The 23,749-nt window shown below is 30.2% G+C and overlaps 1 protein-coding gene across 3 annotated transcripts; it reads left to right on the plus strand.

The window, feature by feature from the left end:
- The first annotated feature begins 4,748 nt into the window (after nt 1–4,748).
- On the plus strand, nt 4,749–7,835 carry LOC107462550 (uncharacterized). Of its 3 annotated transcripts, none has more exons than XM_016081152.3 (6): nt 4,749–4,875; nt 5,047–5,250; nt 5,342–5,434; nt 5,544–5,651; nt 6,649–7,042; nt 7,230–7,835. In XM_016081152.3, exons 1-5 carry the CDS (start codon nt 4,783–4,785, stop codon nt 7,033–7,035), a joined length of 885 nt encoding a protein of 294 aa, XP_015936638.1. In that variant the 5' UTR covers nt 4,749–4,782; the 3' UTR covers nt 7,036–7,042; nt 7,230–7,835. The 3 variants fall into 3 exon arrangements, with proteins under 3 accessions (XP_015936638.1, XP_015936640.1, XP_015936639.1); XM_016081154.3 differs by having other exon boundaries at nt 7,577–7,835; XM_016081153.3 differs by having other exon boundaries at nt 7,580–7,835.
- The last annotated feature ends 15,914 nt before the right edge of the window (nt 7,836–23,749 follow it).

Consider the following 23,749-nt stretch of genomic DNA (forward strand, 5'->3'; position numbering starts at 1 on the left):
CATGTGTGTGATGTATCTTATTTTATTAGTTTAATAAAATATTTAATTAAAATAATAAATAAAAGAAGTTACATGATTATTTTGAAATGTAACTAACTTGATGGAAGTTGGTTTTTATGAAAAAGAAATCAAAATTCAGTTTTCTTTTTCTATCGATGAAGTTTTTCTTTTTCATTCACCATCAACAACTTAATTGAAGAAATAATTAAGAAGGCAAAAGAATAGATAAAGTGAATTTTTTATAATATTATTATCATCATGGATCAAAATTAGTAACTCTTCTCATTTTATTTATAATAGTCATAAATTTCAAAATCTTTCATGTGAATAATAATTTTATAAGGTGTGTGTGGTTGGAGGAATTATAAATAATTCTTAAAAATTTTAAGATGAAAATATCATATTTCCATGTTTAGTTCAAAGTTTAAAAAGTTATTTTTAAACAAGTTTGATTTAAGGGAATCAGACTACCATCATTTCAATTCCCACCTTCTTCTTGGATATCTTTAATTCTCATGAGAATGGAATCTTTATAACAAAGTAATACTTGAACCACACACATTCATAATGTATATTAAAAATTATATTAAGTCTAACACATTGAACATCATTTGATTTTTTATAGAAGCTAAACTTTTCGTGTAATAATAATAATAATAATAATAATATAATTAATTTGAATTGATCGAATAATTAATTTATTTGTCTATTTAAATAAGTATTAAAAGTTCGAATTTTTTTTATACATATAATAATTCAATGGCCAATAACAATAAACTCTTAAATAAAGTTTAAATCTATAATAAATTAAAAAGTATCGTAAATAATAATAATAATAATAATAATAATAATAATAATAATAATAATAATAATTTTTTTTTGGTGTACATAATAATAATTACTTTTGCTATTTGGGAGTGTGATGCGGGGTCAAGAATCCAATGAATGTATTGAATTTTTTTTTTCTCATCCAAAATGTGCCGTCGTCGGTGTTTCAGTGTTTCTAAAGTGCATGATTTGCGGTTACTAATATTTGGTGAGAGTGTGTCTCGCTTTCACCTGTTTTGTTTTATATACAAATTCTACTCAGGAATCAATGAACTATCTTTATAATATGTATAATAAATTATTTATTTGGCAATATATTTATACTATCTAAACTAATTATTTAGATACAAAGAATAATAAATATATCCTACTAAATCGAATATCTAATTTAAAATATTTAAAGTTGATCACATAAATTAATTCTATTATATACATACATATTGTACAGCACATGTATTAATTTCTTATACTTTTTCATTATATATACATGCATGTAGGGGTGTACATAGTCAGTAAAATCGAGTTTTTCTTGATTTAGACTCGACTTTAAATAATGATCAAATTTAATTTTGAGATTTTTATTTAATTTTAAATTCAGTAAAATTACATTATTTTTGAGTTATTAAAATTGAATCTAGACCAGTAAAATTTAGGTGTCGATAAATTGTATGTCAAAAAATTATGATATATTTATTTATTAAAAAATATATTTATTAATATGAAATTAATATCTATATTTAAATTTAAATTTGTCTATAAATTTTAATTTTATACTTTTTATTTATTTTATAATTCATCAAGTGTGATTACACTACAACATTTTTTAGCTATTGCAACATATCCTGCAAATAACACTCAAAAAGTGTTATCTAAACTAACTAAAGACAACATTTAATATTTGTTACATAAAAATAAAGCTGTTGCAACTCTTTCTTAACAACATACTATAAATGTTCCTTTTTGATCAATTAAAGTACAAGTACTTTTTGATTAATTAAAGTACAAGTAAAAATGTTGCTTTTGTAAATTAAACAAGCAACATTTGTGATATTTATATATTACACTTTATAAGTATTGTTCTTACAATTTTTAATAAGCTTCTCATTATAAATGTTGCCAAAACTCAACTAAAATTTTTTCTCTAAAATTTTGACATTCTCTCCAATATTTTAACAAAAATATATTTTTTCCTTCTTTTAACTTAGCACAAAATACATATTTATAATTTATATATTATTTACTGATTTTTTTTTGGCCAAGGACCTGGACCAATAAGAGCCCAAGTCCAAATCAGAACCTGAAACCCACCCACGTCTCTTCTCATTGTGCGAGAGGTGTTGCACTTGTTAGCCATAGCAGCAGCTACAATTCCTCAGCGTGGTGGCGCAGCCATGACGACATCAATAAACCACCGACGACTATCCTCTGCACTGATTCAAATCCTACTGAGTTCAAAATAAAATTCCAAGCCTTATTTTCAATTAGAAACCCTAACCCCAACCATTTCAAACCCTTCTGCGCGATTTACCCTTGTTTGTTCGATTTCCTCTCTGCTCGCATCGCCGTCGTGCTTGTCGCTGCTCGCGCGCTGTCGTGCTCATCGCTGCTCGCATCGCCGTTGTGCTTGTCACTGCTCGCATCACCGTTGTGCTTGAAAGTTTTGGCCGTTTAAATAAAATAACAATTTTTGGTGATCCAATTGAATTTGAATATGCGCCCATAGTTTGTTTGTTTTAGTCCAAAACCTTTTTATTATTTTTATTCTTAGGTTATGATATTTCCAAAGGATGTTGTAGACTTTAGATACTGTATGCAATTTAATTTTTGGTAGATGACAAAAAGGAGGCTAGTGACTAAAGTTGTGTATGAAATGCAAGATGTGTTACATGTGCATGGCGAATCGGGTCGGGTCGGTCACAATTAACACTTACCCTTCGTCTCTTCCTGTGTTTTTATATATAAATATAAAATAATAAAGAAAACAGAAAGGCACAGCATTCCTTTCCCTTTGTCTCGTGAATCACTTGGCTTTCTCCGCTGCTACCAACCACCGCCGCCTTCTTCATCCCCTTCTCCCTCTTGTAAGCCCCTTTTACTCTCTCTTCATTGCCTTTCTCTTTATGGATTCTCACATCTCCTATTCGTGCAACACTCTGATCCGTTCTTTTTTAAATGATTTTGTCAACCCTTTTTGTTACCATGCTGTTTATTTAACTGTTCTTCAGATCCTTAGGGAACTTGCTTATTGTTTTCCATCTCTTTTGCTCTTTTTTCTCCCCTATAGTATTGGGGGTGTGTCTTTCATGCAAAGGAAAAATCTTTGTTTATTTCTTGATGTAATTATGCGGTACTGTTACAGTTGAAAGGTCTTTGCTTTCATTGTATTTGTGTTTTTGGGTCATGTGTGTGCATGTGGGTGTGGAGTTTGAGCATAGTTTTGTTTGTATATTTGGAGCTTCGAGTGAAGAGCAGAGAGCTACCAGCTTGCTTCTTCTCATACTGCTCCATAGATCAAATGGCCTCTTTTTATACAACGGAATGGAATCACTTCCATCTTTTATGTAACTTTTGTATCTGGCTTAAATTCATGCAACATTGCAACATGAACCTGATTTGCCATTTGCTTTTAGGATTCAACTTTTTTTTTCTTACCATGCCCTCTGTAATTTTAGATGCAGCTGTGCTTTACCCTGCTCTCTGGGAATAATTTGAATTTTTCTTTTGCATGTTGACTGTGCTTGCTACCAAGTTGTAATTTGATGCCATAAATATGGACAAATCATTATGCTTATGTCATATGCAGTGTCTTGTTATGTTTTTTTTATAGTGAAATTATCAAAGGATCCTAGAAACGACAGTCCTAGTTTTTATATATGTAATACAAGTTTCAAGCAAGATAGATACATTGAGACAGCATCTTTAAAGAAAGCAAGTTCTTTATTTGTTGTAACTCCTAACCCAAAGGACTTGGCATGATATTTAGAAATGAGATTTCTAGTAATATGAATTTACTGATATTTTATATAGGGTCTGGCAAAATGGATGTGTTGTTGTGCATCAGTTATTGAACTTGTTTAAATATTCTTGACTAAGCACTGTTGGGGTCATATTTGGTATAGCGTTATCACCACTGCTACTTTAATTTTTGGCATTTGTGTTTTAAGGTTGGTGATCCTGCACAGCTTCCAGCAGCTGTAATTTCAGATGTTGCTAAGAATCATGGGTAAACAATTCTTTTGATGATAAGCATATCTTCTAACTAAATAAAACTATTCTTCTGCTTAATACCCTACTTTTGTGCTATTTTCTGTTTCATGCTTTAAGATATGGCACAAGCTTATTTGAAAGATTGATGCAAGCTGGCTATCCAGTTAAAATGTTGAAGACCCAATACTGAATGCATCCTGAGGTTGGTTCATATTTTACTGGAAAAGTTAGTTTGTTATTTATTTCTGTTCATACTATGGTCATGCTTCAGATTTGGGATTCCTTTATTCCCTAGGCAGCCTCAGATTGAATTGCATAACACAACCAATAATAGTAACTTATCTTAATTAGTATCTTAATTATTCATTCTCTGGTTTTGTATCTTAATTCCTTTCCGGTGACCATGATTTTGTTGAGTCAAAATCAGGCCGGATGGTTAGTTGTATCTATTCTTGGAACTGCTAAGACCAATACTTGCATCATCACATACTTTGTTTCCTTTTAATAGTAATTTAATTAGAAATTTAATTTATTACTTTCCTGGAAACTGCTAATCTATTCATTTAAATGGTTAAATTGCACATATTTATAGATACTCCAAAGACTAGAAGGACACGAGGAAAAACAAGGTGTGCTAAAATCCATGCAAGAAGTTGGGAAGAAAGAGAAGAGGTGACTTTTTATAAAGGATAAGCAGTGGGACCAACTCTAAGAAGAGTGAATGATTTAACTTACTTTATTGGAACAATGGGAAGGAATAGTGATTTCATAACATTGATGTACACTAGTTGGAAAGCTGTGCCCCTCAAAGTCAAAAAGCGCATATGGAAATATATTAATGTAAGTGTTTTATTTCTCATCTATTTTTTATGATCTGAAAATTTTCAATTTTGTATGGCTTAGCTGTAGTTTTGTGAAAATATATAGCTGCTGTTTTACACTGCAGTTTTGTCTTTGTTTTTAGTGTTCTTGAATTGTCATTTACAATTTTTGTTTTGTACTTTTTCGTAGTCAAAGTTCATTCTTCCAAAAGAGGGGAAAGGGTGGGTGATGACTGGTGTTCGAGAAGCTTGGAAAGGTTACAAAACAAGAATCAAGGGAAAGCATTTTGAGAGATATAACAACATTGAAGATATGCTGAAAAATCGCCCTTTAGATATTCCAGAAGTTCAATTTCAAAAGTTAATTGCATATTGGAGTATTCCTTCTGTTAAGGTGAGTTGTAGAATAAATAATTCTGTTTCTTTGTCTTTTTTTATGCTTTTAGTTTATTACATATAACTCCCTTTAATTTTTTTGGGTATAGGCTCTATCTCGTTTAAATTCTGAAAATCGTAAAAAGCAACAACATCAACATCGAATGGGACCTATAAGTTTTGCAAGAGTGCGTAATGAAATGGTAATAATTTTGATTTTTTATAAGTTTTTTCTTGTTGTATAATGACCATCTTAAAACTAGATAAATATTATTTTTGGCCATTTTTAATACTCTTTTTCCTTACTTGTAGCGTGAAATGAATGAGAACAAAGAAGACCCATCACAGGTTGATGTGTTTGTTGCAACTCGAACTGGACGAAAAGGAAAAGAGCTTGATTCAGGAACACAAGCTGTTATTGTAAGTCATAATAAGTTGAAGTAGAACTGCCTTAATTTACAAATTGATCTAAAATAAAATTGCCTTAATTTACAGTATTATTTTAAGTCAGATTGTCCTGTATAAAACTTAAAAAGTATTGTTATAGTATGTAATATGTATATATCTTGATTTTAGAGCCTTCAAAGTCAATTTCCCTGGAGGAGGATTCTTCTTGAAAGCTAATATAATTTATAAATAACTAATTAAGTAGATTTAAAACATACATGATCATGTTTTGTGGGGTCCATAATTAAAATATACATGTGAATTGCTTATGCTTTAATTTATTTAGATATAGCAGGCGAGAAGTCAAAGATACAAATGTTAAATGATATATTATCTCTTAATTCTAATTAAAATAACAGTGACTTGTCACAAACTCACAATAGTGTCCCGTGTCCTTTTAGAGTTTGGGATTTGGTAGGCATTAATTTAAGACAGCTTGCATTTTTAGGTTTGAAATTAATCAAATCATCCTTTAATTTCTGTCATCTATTTATATTTAATGGGTAGCTGATATGGACATGACTGGTAAACAGAGCTCTCAGCCATCAACTTAAATAAAATGTGTGTTTCTAAAATACATATTATTAAGTGAATACAATTTTTGTGAAAAGGACATAAAATCTAAGTTTTAACTTTTAATATGTTCATTATATCATTATTAAAAGTATTAAAAGTTCTCCAATGAAGTTCTCATCTCAGAAACTTTCATTAATGCTGCATCCCTACTCTTATTTGCTTCCATTAACTCCCTCTTGAGTGTCTCAATTGAAACTATTCACATGTCCTTAAGAACTTGAGAAACTTTCTCAGATTCAGTTCTGTTTGGGGAACTCATAATCACATTCTTGCTATGCTTCTTCTTGAACCGAGGAAATAGCCATGACATAACACCTTTACTTTTAGGCTGTTTTGGAAAGAAGCATGAGAATCAGTGAGTGGAACAAGCTAAAATTGTTATTTTTTTTAATAGGATAAACTTAAGAGTCACCAAGAAGCTGGAGACACTTCCGAGAAAGCATTTACTGCAGTATTTGGCAAAGAACAACCAGGAAGAGTTCGATGTTATGGGAGGACAATCACAAAAATATCTCTGCAGAAAGAACGGGAGATTGCTAAAATTAAGCAACAACATGCAGAGACTATAAGTTCAATGAAAACTGAACTTCATGAGACAAAAGATAGAGTCCAAAGTTTGGAGGATCTTGTGAAGCTTCTCTTGCAACAGAGTTCTCTTGGCACAAATATTGATGAAGCACTATCTTTATTACGAGCCAAGGAATCAACACATGATATAAATAGTAAGCAATGTTCGAATGGCAACGATCGTCCTTCCTCATCAACTCGTGATCCAAAGTGATGACCAGGTATAACAAAAAAATTTGCAGTAATTTTTGTGATTTATCATTTATTGGGAATGGACTATCAACATTTTTGGCCTTTGCTTTCTCTGTCTTCTGCCATCTTACTTCATGGTGGCTTCTGCAATACACGCTTGCTATTTTTAATCAATCATCTTTTTTCTTTTTCCTTTTTAATTACTTATTTTTGTAGCGTTGTGCTATTGTGAGGAAGAAATTTTTTTCCTCATTGCTGAAATAATGTGGCTATGTTGGAGAGTGATGCATGTTGTCACTGCAACAGACTCTAGTAACTGCTGTTTCATTCGCAGGAATGACAGAAATTGTCAAGGGAGTTGTTTCATTTCTTTATCTTTTCATTTTTTCCCCTTCAAATTTATGTTTCAGTCATTTTTATCTTTTCATTGCATTTCTCTTTCTCAGTTTACTCAGGTACTTCATCAAACACATACCATGCATCATTTTCCGTTATTGCACCTTTTATGTTTCAATTTTTTTTTAAATGCAACTTTAACTAAACCCCAATTCATTTAAATGCAGCAGTTATTGGACTCAGTGGAGGCAAGAGGATTTTGAGTTCATCATACCACACACTATCAGATTGTTCCAACAAAGTCAAGCATAGATATAAAATATGCAAATAGATTGACATTATTTTGATAAATATTAATTACTATTTTGTTATGACAATTATTGTTAGACAAGAATTTTATTATTTTGTTGAGAATTATTGATGAACATGTATTAGAAATACTAATTGAACTTTTTAATATCTATTTTAATTAGAATTTTATTTTTAGTTATTTTGTCTCTTTTATAATTATTTTTTATTGTGCACAAATTTATTTATTAATTAAAATAATTACACATGTATGAACAAAAAAATTATTGTAAATTTTATTTTTTTTGTATTTTTATTACAAAAATAATTTTTATTTTTATCAAAAAGGAAACCCTTTTATTAGTTGTATATTTTGAATATTAGACAACAGTTGTATGGTTGCATATCCAAAAGAAAAAGCAACACTTGTATAGGTTGCATATCTAAAAGAAAAGGCAACACTTGCATAGGTTGCATATCCAAAAGAAAAGGCAATGCTTTAAAAGGTTACATATTCAAAACTAATAGGCAACCCTTATTGCAAATTCAAACTTATAAGCAACACATAAAAGGGGTTGCATTTTATTGCAAATAGGCAACATTTTTTAGTAGTGGTCAAAATATGAGAAAAGACAACATTGCAAAAGTGTTGTCTCAAACACACCTTTAAAGTGTTGTTGTTTTCCAACCAGAGGCAACAGTTACCAATTGTTGCTCCTAAAAGCGTTGCTTTTGAAACAAAAAAGTGTTGCCTTGATCTAAGGCAACGGCTGCATATGCAACGCCGACAAAAAACGTTGCTTTAGGTCCAAAAGTGTTGCCATTGATCAAAAGCAACTTTTTGTCAGCCTTTAGGCAACACTTTTTAAATGTTGCCTCAATCTGAAAATGTTGTAGTGTTAAAAATACAACAATAAACTTATAATTAATATAATATAATATTAAAATCAATTTAAAACATATATACATTTTTTAGCCTTCTTAAAATATACTTGAGTCGAATAAAATCAAATTCGTCTTGATCCAGATCTAACTCTAAATAATGATTGAGTCTATTTTTAAGATCCTTATCTAACCTTAATTAAATCCAATAAAATTACGGTAAATTAATTTTTCAAAGTGTTCGAATTCATACCAAATCTTCAAATTAATCATGTACACCCTTTCCTACATGGTACTAGCACTTATGGTACTATACAATAGTCAATTCTTAGTTGAATTATGTGTTTGTTTAGGCGTCATTATTTTGATAAAAAAATATTTTTTTTATTTTTTAGTGTTTTTGACAAATTTTTAGTAGTAAAAATAAAAGCATTAAAAATTTTTTTTGAGAAACTGTAATTTATATTTTTTTTAAATTTTTTTTTTTAAAAAAATATTTTTCATATAATAAATAAACAAAAAATTATTTTTATATTGTTATATTCAAACATAATTAATAAATAAAAAAATATTTTTATATGAAATATTCAAATATAAAATTACTTTTACTTTTATAAAAAATCTTTTAAAAAATATCATTTAAAAAATTATTTTTCGAAAATAGCACTCAAACAAGCCTTAATATTAAACACAATTAGCCCCCTACTAATTAATTAATGCTAGATAATAGGTAATAATTTTTTTTTTTTTTAATCAAAGAAGGTTATATGTAAGTATCATCACTTTTAAAGCTTAAAATATATATGCGCTTGTACACATAATAATGTCATGTATGTTTTACTTTCTTCTAGAGGATTTAAAAAACCTTAAAGACTAAGTTAATATTGGATTTATTTAGACTATGCCGTTCATATTAATTAACTCCATATGTATATAAATATAACATCAAGAAGTTTAAAAAAAAAAGAAGAAATAACATCAAGAAACATTATGGTGCACTTGCATGCAAGGGTTAATTCCTATTTTTGAACTTAACGTGTTTGACAAAATTCTTAGAAACTCATCACCGACAACAAGCAGGGAGGAACATTTATGCGTATCCTAAGAATCAAGGTTTTTTTTTTTATAATTCTCACAGTAATTTCGATAGTCCAAGATTAATCTATTATATATTTAAATCTATTTAAAAATTCATTTTTCATTAATAAATTATTTTATATATAATAAAATTTAATATTTATTTATTTAATATTCGATTAATTTAAGTTAGTTACCATAAGAATCAAGCTTGTATATTTTTATTTTTATAAATTTCTTATAATATCACATAAAAAACATATCAAATAATACATTTATTACCGAAAAAAAAAACTTTTTCCTCTTTCTAATTAAATGGTCAAATAAAAAAACCCATTAAAAAAGGATGAGAAGATTTTGTGAGAATATAAGTATGATAAGAACATTTTTTGTGGATAGTATATTATTGCATTAATTAATTCACTCGTTGAATAATATAATGTATGTTGTCATATTCTTTAATTTCTGAAAAAGAAGAATCTCATGAATCTATATCTTTAATAGTTATTGAAAATTTCTAAGATGTACACAAAGTTGGACATACCCATTCCTCTACGCAGAGTATTGAGGAAGAAAAATAACCGAGTCCTGTATTTTGACAATTTGAAATGGTTCTATGAACCGTGAGATTTTCTTTCTTTTATTTTATTTGTATTATTGGTAGCATTTCACTTAGCTTGCTTCAAACTTGTTCAAAATCTGCTACCTACCTATACGATAAGACCAAATAAAACATTCTCGGAATTGTGTTGGCACCACCAGCAATAATCAAATAAAATTGGGGTATCTTTTATTTAGAAATAAATATTAAATTGGTATTCGAAAAATTTTAGTGTTGACAAAATAGTATCTGATTTTTATTATTGACAAAATAGTTTTTAAAAAATTTTAAAATTTGACAAAATCACCCAATCATAAAAAGATATGCTGATATGGCCGTCAGAAGATAACTCCAATGATGGCAGACAATTTCCGCGACGTTTTCGGTGTTCTTCTTTGCCATGACAAAAGAGAACGCAGCGGAGGGGGTGCGGAAGGGACGCAATGGCGTGTTGAAAGAAGAGGAAGTGGCGAATACAAGAACGTGACGAGATGTTGCCATAGCGGAAGGGGATGCAGCAACGTGCCATGACGGTCTAGCAGAAGGGAACGCAGCAGCATGTTGAATAAAAAGAAGCGGCAAACATGATGAACGTAACGAAGTGCAGCAACGTGCCATGACGGTCTTCTTCTTCAGCTGGCATGGCAGCGATGTGTTGAAGAAGAACAAGCAGCAAAGATGAAGAAAAAGAAGGAGGTTGCTGGAGTTTTCTGTCATTATCGAAGCTTTTTTCTGACGGCCACATCAACGCTTTTTATTCACTGTGATGTCATTCTTTACTGTTGGATGATTTTACCAAATTTTAAAATTTTTTAAAAATTATTTTGTCAATAATAAAATTAATAAATACTATTTTATGAACGTCAAAATCTTTTAAATATCTATTTAATATTTATTTATTTTATTTAATTTGATTATATTGAGGAGTATAACGTTAAGAAAATAATAAGATGTATAGATTTAGTTGGTTTATCTTTTTAAAAACGAAATAATTGTGGTGGAATTTGTGTTCAAAATGATTATTCAAGTAGTATTGTTTATACTTTATAGATATACTTTTAGTGACATTAATATTAATATAATGTTATTTATGTAAAATATTTATAGTATGTATTAGCTTATTATAGATATATTTTTCCCCTACCAGAAATAAATCCAGTTATATATTTATCTCTATCATATAAGTTTTGAGATATTTGTGATCAAGATAAACACTTCTAATAATAACATGGTTATTCATAACTAGATAATTGTCTCAGACAAGAAAAAAAACCATTTTTTATTTCATTTAATAAATCTAACAACTCAGTCTATGAAACGTCCCATCATTTTTATTTAGAAATCAAGGTTTTAGTGTTTTACCCACATCTACTGTATGATATTCTCTGTAATAATTATGAAATTACTCATTTTTCCTATTGAATTATTGATTATTAGTTGTGCCTATATATATATTTTCAAACACTTCTGTTGATTTTGTATTGACGGTGCTTTTTATTACTTTTTCAAATGTTTACATGCATACACAGGAAAAAGTCTATACTAGCTACTAAAATAAACAAAAGACCTCTAAACTCAGGCTTTGACTTCAATTGTTTTTCTTTTACTTATTAAAGAAATATATTCTATTTTGTAACTTTTACGATTTGTATAGAAGAATAAAAATTAATCAATAATTCTCAAAAAAAATTATACATTTTAAAATTTTTACATTAAAAATAATTTAAAACTTACATGTCCAAAATATATTAGTTGATTATTTATTATTGATTTTTTTAATTGTTCTTTAAATTTATTTTTTGTGAATTATTTTTAATATTGGAGAAGAGTAAGTATTTTGCTATATTATGGAGACGAGGAGTATATCACAAAATTTAAAAAACAAATAGAAAAAATCCGAAGTTCAGATTTGAGTTAAAAAAATATGAAAATGTTGATTTGTGTTTATTTTTTTATTTTTTTAAATAAAAAATCTTAAAATCAGATTTATATTTAACATTTTTTTATTATTTTAAAATTATAAATTTGTGGGTTGGGTCAGATTTGTGTACCCATAAAATTCTAGCATAAAACTTAAAACTTTTAGATTTTTCATCTCCACATTAAGAAGATCACTCAATTTATTTATATCAGTAGATAATACATCATTTTTATCCATCTTTAAAAAGATTAGCTTGTGTGTTTTTTTTAGAGTAATTATCTAAATTAGTTTCTCAAAAATTCTAAAAATGGACATTTTAATTCCAAAAAAAATTAATATATAAAAAAACATCTTTAAGATTTTATTCTGACATATCAGTTTTTAGTTTATTTTATAGCGGAGTAATTACTCAAATCAATCTCCAAGAATTTAAAAAACGGATATTTTAGTCTCCAAAAAAATTAATACACAGATCAATCCTAACATTTTTTCACCAGGCATAATAGTCCCATTCATTTTTCGGCATGACTCACTAAATTCTTCAAGTATTTATTAGAAAAATAATATTAGTAGATATTATAATTAAATTAAATTTTAAGATTAAATTAAACCTATTTAATTTTTAATATGGTATTTTTTAAAAAAGTATTATTAAACCATCCTCACTACATACATAATTGCAAATCCAACCAAAAGAGATCTACAGAATCTCATATTCTCATAAATTAAAAGCATATTATTGTGATTTGTTTAGTTTCATGTTTTGTTATTTGTACGTTTCATTTTGTTATATTGAGTATTCTCTAACTCCAAGTTAAATATATCTTTCATTAAGAAGTGGTCTCAATGTTGATTATATACATGTATATGTACGGTATAAAATTGTATGCAGATATACTCATACAATCATCATCATCAAATGCATATTCAGTAACATTCATTAGTATCAAAAGTAATGATAAATTTATTCATTAGTTTCTTATAAATGTATTTACAATATAAAATAGTTTTTTCATAATAATAATAATAATAATAGAGATTATTTTATAAAAAACTGAAAGTTGAAACCATTTGATATTTTTGTATTTAATATAACTTAACTTGGTATGATAGGAATTAAGTATAATCAAAGTTATTCTTCTATTTTTACTTGAATCTCAACTTGATCACCAAATCATCTAACTTAAAAAATTAACTGAATTTTTACTTCATAATTAGACTAACTTAACACATATACATTCATGTGGCACATACATATTATTTTTCTTTGATTTATAACGTGCGTAAAAACTATGTTGACAAAAAAAAAGTGTGTCAAATTTGTATTCTCCGTTAGTGAATTACATCGAAAAATAGACATAAAACTATTATGCCTGACAAAAAAAATATTGAGGATTGATTTGTATATTATTTTTTTTGAAGACTAAAATGTCCGCTACGTTTTTAAATTTTTTGAGATTGATTTGAGTAATTATTTTGCCAGAAAATAAATTAAAAACTGATTTATCTGCCGAAACAAAATCTTAAAAAAAATTTATTAATTTTTTTTAGAATTAAAATATTTATTTTTAAATTTTTAAGAACTGATTTGTGTAATTATTTTTTTATTTATTTATGAGGGGCCCAAAGATAGTACTATTTCGATTTGAAATGAATGTAGAAAAAAAGTGTAATGCACTCCCTCATTGAATTGAATTGAGTATTCAATGCAAAATTGTCTCATTCATGTTGTACCAAGAAAAAGTACTTATGGTGGTATATACTATTTCGTACTAAATCCAAATATTTATGTTATTTCATAATACTGTATTATAGTATTATGCAGTGATGAGCTGCTTTCATCTTTTTCTTTATAGATGTAAAATGAAAAAAAAAGAGAGAGAGAGAGAGAGAATAAGAAAAGGAGGAAGTGGTAACTGCGAAGATTTGAATGAAGGACACTATCAGGTATCTATCTATCTTTGTCACTAAGATCATTTAAGCGAAAGAAAAAAAATATTTAAAGTGGGTTACGTATTGATTACTTAGTTTGATTTTGAAGCAAATCACAATATCTCATGAAAGTTGGGGAACTTTGCCATGATAAATTGAAAGACATTATGATTTTGGTTTAGATTAATTAACACAATTTCTATGAGAATTATAAAACTTGTCACTCAACTTTGAATACATGTGACAACATGATCAAGAATAATACATAGAGACGAATCAAAATAATCCAAGGTCTTATTAAAAATGATGACTGAAGCTAATTAATAACTAAGTCTGAAATATTTAGTTATATACAATAAAAAGTATCTAACTAAAATATTTGTCAAAAATTATGAACTATGAGAGTAGTTAATTGGATGATATAGAATGTCTCTTCAATTTATTTAAAGGTTGATGATATTACAATATCTTTTGAGGGCATGAATGGATGGTTGCTATTACCTTTTTTTTTTCCCATTCATTTAATCATCAATAAAATTTTTGTGTCTTATGTATTTTTCCCCCTAAATTACTTTACTCAATTATATGAGTAGGAAGCATCCCACTTACCAATCTTTACAGCAAATCAATATGATAAACTAAAAGCACAAAAAAGTAGTTATATAATTTTAAACTCCATTTTAATACATATAACAACATGGGAGTTTAAAAGTAGTTGTTAGACTCCTGAATATTTAGAATGAATAGATTGTAAAATTAAATGAACATTATGAGGAAGTACTGTACTTTAAATAATAAAATTAGGCGGTCGAATATTTTTTCAAATTTTTAATTATGTTCAATTGAGTAAGATATATGCATTTTTTTTAAATGTCGTCGTCTTATCTTTTTTTTTTTCTTTGTTTCTCCTTCTGAAATGCTTTTTTTTAACAATATTATTATTGTCGTCATCTTTTTTTTTTCTCTTCATCATTTTTATTATCATTATTTTTATTGTCTTTTTTTATTTTATATATGTTCAACAAAATTATTTAGCACATAAATTTTGATCCACAGTATAAAAATATTAACATACAATACAAAAGTTTTAATATATAACACAGAAAGTTAAAGACTACATTTTTAAAATATTGACATTAGACTAACAAAATATATATATTATAAAAATTTTGATACATAACACAAAAATTTTGAGACACATAAATTTTGGTGCATAATATAATTTTTTTTTAAAAGACCACATGAACATAACATTAATACCTAAACAACAAAATATGCATAATACAAAAATTTGAATATACAACATAAAAAATTATGTATACAATATAAAAATTTAGTACATAGCATAGAAATTTTTAAAGAATTATATATATAGAATATTGACACCTAACTAACAAAATATGTTGATAATAAATTTTTATGACAAAATTTTTTATATTATATACAATTTTTTATGTCGTATTGATGAATTTGTACTATGTTTAAAATTTTTGTATTATTTACAATAATTTTTATATCATATATATTCTTTAATAAAATTTTAGAAGCCTACTACATATACAAACTTTTTTGGTTTACAAACTATACAAGTTGGTCCAAGTTTAAGAAAAAATACGTGCACCACTCCTTTAAAAGCGAGCGTCCAACGCATGCGTTCATTATGCGACACTCTTCCTCTTCTTCCTTAATAAAAACGCAAACCGTCAAGATTCAAGCGACATTCGAAACAAAAGACACGTTCCAACTCCTCGCGAAGAGTAGAAGAAATCAAGAAGAAAAGATACAAATCTCCATAAAAAATCACCAGAAAAAACGAAGAAACATTATTCAAGGTACTGTTTTACTGTTCTTCTATGTTTTTTTCTAGATTGTCTGTGTCATGTGCCTCATCCTTAACCAGCAAAACATTAAAAGATTTCAAGAAGAAATATATTATCTCCCCTATATTTGGGTGTATTTCTTAAATCTTTTAAGTGTATTTCTGTAATCTTTTGGGTGTATTTCTGTAACCGTTTGGATGTATTTCTGTAATCCTTTCTGTAATCGTTTAGGTGTATTTCTGTAATCGTTTATGTGTATTTCTTTAATCGTTTGGGTGTATTTATAAAGTTCCATTATCTTTAAAATAATTTTAAAGCTTGGTTTCAAAAACTATGAAAATCTAAAAAAACGAAACAAGAATGAGATCCAACAAATTTGGCAAGAAATTCGAAAAAAAAACGAAATCTTTTAAAAATGAAAGTTATATATTTACGCGTTAATTGATTTGAGTTGATTTAAAAATTTGTTAAAAAAGCACGCATTTAGTGGGTTTTGTTTTTTTCAAATTTATAAAGCTTGTAAGCATAAAATATTTGTACATAGAGATTAATCCAAAATTTTATGTGTTAAAAAAAACGCGGAAAAAAAAAAGCATGTGATACATACATATCCANNNNATCCATTCGATTTTTTTTTTTTTAGCTTGTGCTACCTTTATTATACTTGGCCACAAAAATATTTAATTTGTACCCCTAACGTCAACTTACTTTAAATTACAAATATCTCAATCATTTCCAATTTAGGAAGAAATCACCATATCGCTATCTGTGGCAGATTTGCTATCCGGATAACACCTTCGACTTTACCCTTGTGTTTTATATTCTCACATGGTACGACATGGCTAAAATGGAAAAAAGGAAAAGAAAAAAAAAGTGAACCCAAGTAATGTATATACCAGTATATAACAAGCTAAGTAAAATGTCGGTTTCCAACCTAAATATAAACATTATGTGTATATTAAAAATTAGGGTTAAGTACTTTTTTTGTCCCTAAGATTTGAGGTTAAAATTAAAATTATTTTCGATTTTTTTCTGTTATTAAAATCATTCTCAACGTTACAAAATATTATAAAATGAATTAAGTACAGTTTTCATCTCTAAGGTCTCAGGTGAAAATCAAAATCGTCCCCAACCTTTTTTTATTATCAAAATTATACTCAACTTTACAAAACGTTATAAAATCGTCATTTTCTACTTTAATTTTATTTTTTTTATCATATACCCTTCATTATTAATAAAAATAATTAAAATTAAAAATAATATTAAACCCCCCTCCCCTTCCTCCCCTCCCGTCCCGTAACTCACCCCCTCACCCCACTCCCCTGCTTCTTCTTCCGTGACTGCTTGAACTTATGCTTCTGCTCTGCTTCTGCTTGAACTTCTGTAGTCATCTGTGATTGCTTCTGTTGTTTTGCTGTTTTTGAATCTGAAAATTGAAATTATAATTAATGATTATTGAATTATTGTTTATTGAAATTGTCGTGATTATTGAAATTGTTATGGTTCTTCTACCTCTGATTTTTTTTGTTGATTTATTTTGTTTTGTGAATGTTGCTGTTAATTTGTTTTGTTTTGTTATGAGTAATGAATGGCTATGGTGGCAGTGGTAATGGTGGTGAGGAAAGGAAGAGTGAGAAGAGGAAGGAGATTTAATTTTAATTATTTTTATTAATAATGAAGGGTAATATGGTAAAAAAATAAAATTAAAGTAGAAAATGACGATTTTATAACGTTTTGTAACATTGAGGATGATTTTAATAACAAAAAAGGTCGGAGACGATTTTGATTTTCACCCCAGACCTTAGGGACGAAAACAGTACTTAACCCTTATAAAACCGTCTTTTTAACATAATAATTTTTGAAATAATACAAATACCTTTTTTTATTATTACTAATTACCCCAGTCTCACCCACCCATTACCCCATCCCTTCTCACTGCACCTAAAACAGACAAAGTGAAACGAAAAAAAGAAACAAAAGAGGGAGAACAAAAAGAAAAGGAAAGGAAGAAGAGGGAGACAATGGCAAAGCAGAGGGCGACCTTCTACGACGAGGAGACGTTAGCAGTTGCTTCGTTAGGGGAATGGCAACAGGTCGGAGTCGGGCGCTTGGGTTGCGTAGGGTAACGAGGTGCTAGAAACTCCGTTCGTTGAGGTGGTTGTCATCGTCGCCGGCGACGAGGCGGGCAAAAAATGCGACACTTAGTCGACGAAGCTCGAGGCTCCCTTCGCTAAAGGTGCTGCGTGTTGGGAATAGGGTTTTGTTTGGGTGCCATGAGTATATAGTGATACTTTTTGCTGGGTGCACTGTTCTTGAGAAATTGGTGTTGGAATCAACCTACAACAACGCATGTGGAGGACCTGTTTGTACCCAGAGAAGTTCGATTTGAATTTGAATCATTTGGTGAAATTAATTACTATTATTACCTTTTTATTAGGTTAATAATAATCTTTTTGACATTTATGTTTTTTATATGATGTTGCATGTTGTAGGAATTTGACAAGAGTCATGGAAGTGTGTGGCAATGCGTTGTAGGAACAGATTTTGGTTCATATATGACACATTGTTATGGATGTTTCATCTATTTTGGAATTGAAAGTTTGGCCCTTTTGCTCTTTACGGGCTCTGCTAGTCCTAAGGCACAGGAAAATTACTTCTCAGCATAAGAGGCAGTAAAACCATAACAACTTTCTTTTGTTACTTGTATTTTTAATTTTTATATTGTTTCTTGGTCATTAGTTTTATAAATTTCTTTTCTAATGTACTGTTGAAGATTCCAGAGATGAAAATTCTTGTAGTAGTTTACTAAAATCATCAGTTAGCCAAATTTAGATATATTATTTGTACTGCAAGAAATCTAGAATTGTGTATGTTGAGAAGTAAGAATGATTTTAAAATTATAGATATGGTGGTTATGGTGAAAGAGATCTAGACTTTTGTATATTGAGAAGAAATAATGATTTTAAAATCATAGATATGGTGGTTATGATGGAAGTGGTGATGGTTATGATGGCAGTAGTGATGGTAATAAAAAAAGGGAGGAAGAGATGTATAGCAATGGTGATGATGATGGAGGTTAGTGGTAAGGGTAGGGAAGGTTTTTCTATTTTTGTTTAAGCGTAAAATTGTCCAAAAAATATTGTTTATGGACAAAAGGACGATTTTATAATGTTTTGTAACGTTGAGGATGATTTTAATAACAAAAAAGGGTCGGAGACGATTTTGATTTTGGCCTCAGACTTAGGGACGAAAAAAGTATTTAATCATAAAAATTATTTAACGGTCTAATCTTCTTTTCATATTCTCTCTTTTCTAGGTTTCTACTCAAATGAAAATGTCTTTATGTAAAAATGATAATTGAGATGTAGACATGCGTTATTTTAAGTAATTTAGTCAAATTATTTGATAATTTTTAATTTTATCTTTGCATAATAACATCTTCATGTGAATAATTATCACTTTTATTAGGATCTCCATTTTAAAATATAAATTACTTTTATTATATTTTTAGATACATTAAAAAAATCTAATGTATCTAAATGTAATTTTGGTTATATATTAATATTTTTATTTATCTAAAAGATACTAAAAATATTTATACTTTGAAACAAATGAATTATAACCAATGTTGACAAAATCCCGTGCAAGCTCGTAGAATCGCACGTTTTTACGGCTCAACTCCCTCTCTCTGTTACACTTCTGTTGTACGAGTATGTAGAGTAGGAATCGTGCAGAAGCGCCGTGTAAAATCATAGACTCTCCAGAATCACGACTCTGCCAGAAAAAATACGTCTAAAAAAGAAGGGTGGTCTAAAACCTTGCTTTTCATGTATAACAATGGAAACCCGACCCAAACCCAGGCCCAATAGGTGAAAGGGAATGTTGGAATCCTGGATTACTTGTTGTCGCTACACTTTAGGCTTTGCCCCTCTCTTTCCTCTTGCTATTCTCGAAGATTATCATGTGTGGGTTTCTAAAGCAGGCAGACCGCGGTGGCTGATGCTCCCTCCTCCTCTACTACGTTGCTTTGCGATGGCACCAGTGATCCCTCACCCTCTACTCCATAGACTTGCTTTCCTTCTCTCTTAAGTCTCCACCCTGGACTCATAGTCACTGGCATCTCGGTTGGTGCTTCCGTCGCATGTTAGTTATCGTAAACTTTTTTCCCTTGTTGACTCTTTTCTTGTGCCTTGTTTTTGTTATTTTGTTGTGCTAATTTTGCTATATTATTCTACTTTATTGTACTCTATTGTCTATTGTGTTGCTACTTATTCCTTTTAGGTTTAATTACTCTGTTGGTCCCTATAATTTAGCGAATTTTTCAATTAGGTCCCTACACTTTTTTTCCTTTCAATTGGGTCCCTGCCCCCAATTTTTTTTTAATTAGGTCCCTACCGTGACCAAACTGTTAGATTTAACGGAATATTCCGTTCCTAAGTTAAAGATTCCCTAACTTTATGTGAAATCCCTAATGCTCTTTCACTCATATTTTTCTGAAATACCATTTTACCCTCTTGGAAACTGTTCGGTCTCTTCTCCCAAACTTAGAGAAGAAACTCGTGTGCATGCCTTGCTTCCCAACTCGCTCAGCTGCAGAGATTAATCCCACCGGAATATTGCGGGAGGGTTTGGCATCTCCGATATCACTGCCGTCGTCGTAGGCGTTGCTTCTTCCTCTAGGTAAGACAACGCTCAACGTTTCACTGGTTGAAGGTTTTTTGTTCTTTTCTCCTGTGAAAGTTTGTCATTCTGTTTATTAGAGCTTCCTTGTGTTTCTCGAAGTGTTTGAAGAGGGATTTATGGCATTTTTTTTTTGATATGCAGTTATGGGTGATTTGGATTTCAGTATCGAAATCCACCATGGTGGCAAATTTATTGACAGTGGACAACGATTAGAGTATTTAGGAGGAATGGTTGTGGAGGATTTATATTTTGAGGTTGATGAATGGTCATTGCAAGAGATTGTCAGTCAGCTAAAGCAACTAGGGTATAAGGGTTTTGCTAGGGTCTGGTACAAGGAACCTGGGATGGATTTGAAGTCAGGTCTTAGAGAGTTGAAGTCCGATGGGGATGCGATGAGAATGGCTAGATCACTGGTGTCAAATTCCTGCAAACATTGCGAGGTACATGTTGTCGATGGAGCCAGAGAAAGTAATGGGATTCAGATCACTTCAACTGATGCTGATTATGTGCCAGAGGAAGGTGAGGACAGTGCTAATGATGATGGGTTGCTAGAGGTTGAAGTGGATGCTGAGTCAGAGCCTTCTACTGAAGAAGAGGTATTTGATGATAGTGCTGATGATGGTGACCATGATGATCAGTTTGGGTTTGAGGTGGAGGATAATGATCCACCATCAAATGCATTTGGGGGATTTATTGGCCCACTAAATGATGAGAGAACTGCAGCAGCTGGAACAGCTGAAGGTGATGAAGGTTTAAGGGAGGGTGATGAGCAAGTTGGGGGCTTATCTGATGGATATGAGACTGATGACATAGATAGTTATGAGGGGGACTCTGATGATATGATAAAAAAGAGGAGGTTCCCTAAGTATAATGAGGCAGAGATGAACAGAGAGTATAAATTTCAGGTGGGGCAGGAATTTAAAACACTTAGTCAATTCAAAGAGGCTGTTAAGGAGCATGCCCTATTGAATGGTAGGGACATTAGGTTTCAAAAAAATGATAAGGTGAGGTGTAGAGTTGTTTGCAAAGGAAGAAAGGGAAAGTGCAAGTGGGTTTGTTTTGCGAGTAAGGTGGGGGGTTCTGACTGTTTCCGGATCAAGACGTTGAATGGAAAGCATACATGTGGAAGGAACTATAGCGGAAGACTTGCATCAAGTTGTTGGATCTCAAAGAAGATTGCCAACAACATCAGTAGAGGGGAAGAGATGAAGCTTGCGACAGTTATTCAGACTATACAAGACAAATACATGGCCAATATCAGTGTTGGTAAGGCTTACTGGGCAAGGAGGAAGGCAAGAGAAGAGGTACATGGGCGGGCAATCCAACAGTATGCTAAACTAAGGGATTACTGTGCAGAGATACTTAGGGCAAATCCAGGATCTAGTCTGACCATATTGGTTGATAGGCCTTCTCTTACGCACCAGCCCCGATTTATGAGAATGTACATGTGCCTTGATGCAGTCAAGAAAGGCTTCTTGGCGGGGTGTAGACCTATTATTGGCGTGGATGGATGTCACTTGAAGGGCGACCATGGACAGCAGCTGCTAGTTGCTGTTGGCAGAGATCCAAATGACAATTACTTTCCCATTGCCGTAGCTGCGGTAGAGGCAGAGACTAAGGACAGTTGGGGGTGGTTCTTAGAGATGCTGTTAAATGACATTGGAGAATCAAAAAAATGGGTTTTCATGAGTGACCAACAAAAGGTATCACTTTAATTTTTTGCAACTAATTTTATTTAAATATAAGAATGCCATGTTTATGATGATATATGCAACTGATATGAGTTTGTGAATATAAGTCTGCCATGTTTATGATGATATATGAAATTTGTAGAGTTTGATCTAACATAATTACTATGATCCCCCTTTTTTTTCTGTTAGCTTTTTCTACACATTATTTATAATTGAATAGTAAGTTGTATTCTTAATCTATAAATACAGTATATATATTACTCTATATTCTCTATTCATTAAGTCATATATGCATTAACACATATAATTTGATTATTAATTAGTTCAGTATAGCGAATCAGCGAATGTAATTAGTTTGAATGAAATCAATTAGTTGTCAATTTCAAGTTAAAAAGTTGGGAAATAATAATCTTATTCTATTTCTTTAAGATTTTTTTACATTATATGATTTTATAAATTAAGAAAAAGAGTGAGATTATTAAAATGAGTAACATTATCCATTTTTAAAAAGACACCAGGATCAGACTAAATATCTTATTATGTAATATGTATAAAGTTTTAAAAATCAACTGATATGTTATATGCAACTAATATGAGTTTGTGAATATAAGGTTGTGAATCTAAGTCTGCCATGTTTATGATGATATATGCAACTGGAGGCTTGTGAATATTAATCTGATATGTATGTATATAATCATATATGCACTTGATAAGTTTGTAGATGTAAATATGAAATTTATATAATCTAATATTGTGAACATAAGCTTGACATGTTAGTGATGCTATGTTTAGATGCAATGGCTAAGCTTTTGAACATTAATGTTGAATATTTGATATGTTAGTGAACATTTACCTGACTATATTGTGTATATTGTGTTCTGGACTGAATCAATAAAACAGGGGCTGATGCAAATCTTTCAAAAGGCATTGCCAACACTGGAGCATAGGCTTTGTCTGAGACATTTATATGGCAACTGTAAGAAAGCATATGGGGGTGGTACTATACTAAGGGACCTAATTTTGTCTATTGCCAAAGCTACCTATGTGGAAGAATGGGAAAGAAGGATGAATCAACTAAAGGAGCTCAATAGAGACTGTTATGAGAAGTTGTTTGCTCTGGATCCAAAATTGTGGACAAAGAGTCACTTTACATTTCTGGCCAAGAGTGACATGCTGATGAACAACATCTCCGAGGCATTCAATGGAAGAATCCTAGAGACAAGAGACAAGCCAATTTTGACAATGTTTGAATGGATTAGGTGCTATTTGATGACAAGGTTTGCAGAGAAAAAGAAGAAGGCAGAGAGGTATGAGGGTACACTTTTGCCAAAACCCAAGAAACGGCTAGATATCATCGCGGTTAGAGCTATGGAGTGGCAAGCTAAATGGGCAGGAGACCTGAAGTATGAAGTCCACCATAAGAACAGGATGATCATGGAAAGGTTTATGGTCGATTTGATGGCTGGAAGGTGTAGTTGTAGGTTCTGGGGTTTGTGTGGTATGCC

This window comes from Arachis duranensis, chromosome 8, assembly GCF_000817695.3.
Source record: "Arachis duranensis cultivar V14167 chromosome 8, aradu.V14167.gnm2.J7QH, whole genome shotgun sequence".
Classification (NCBI taxonomy): domain Eukaryota; kingdom Viridiplantae; phylum Streptophyta; class Magnoliopsida; order Fabales; family Fabaceae; genus Arachis; species Arachis duranensis.

Coding starts and splice junctions, on each gene's coding strand:
- LOC107462550 (XM_016081152.3), top strand. CDS start 4,783: ATGGGAAGGAATAGTGATTTCATAACATTGATGTACACTAGTTGGAAA. Junction 5,251..5,341: donor GGAGTATTCCTTCTGTTAAG/GTGAGTTGTAGA, acceptor TTTTGGGTATAG/GCTCTATCTCGTTTAAATTC. Junction 5,652..6,648: donor CAGGAACACAAGCTGTTATT/GTAAGTCATAAT, acceptor TTTTTTTAATAG/GATAAACTTAAGAGTCACCA.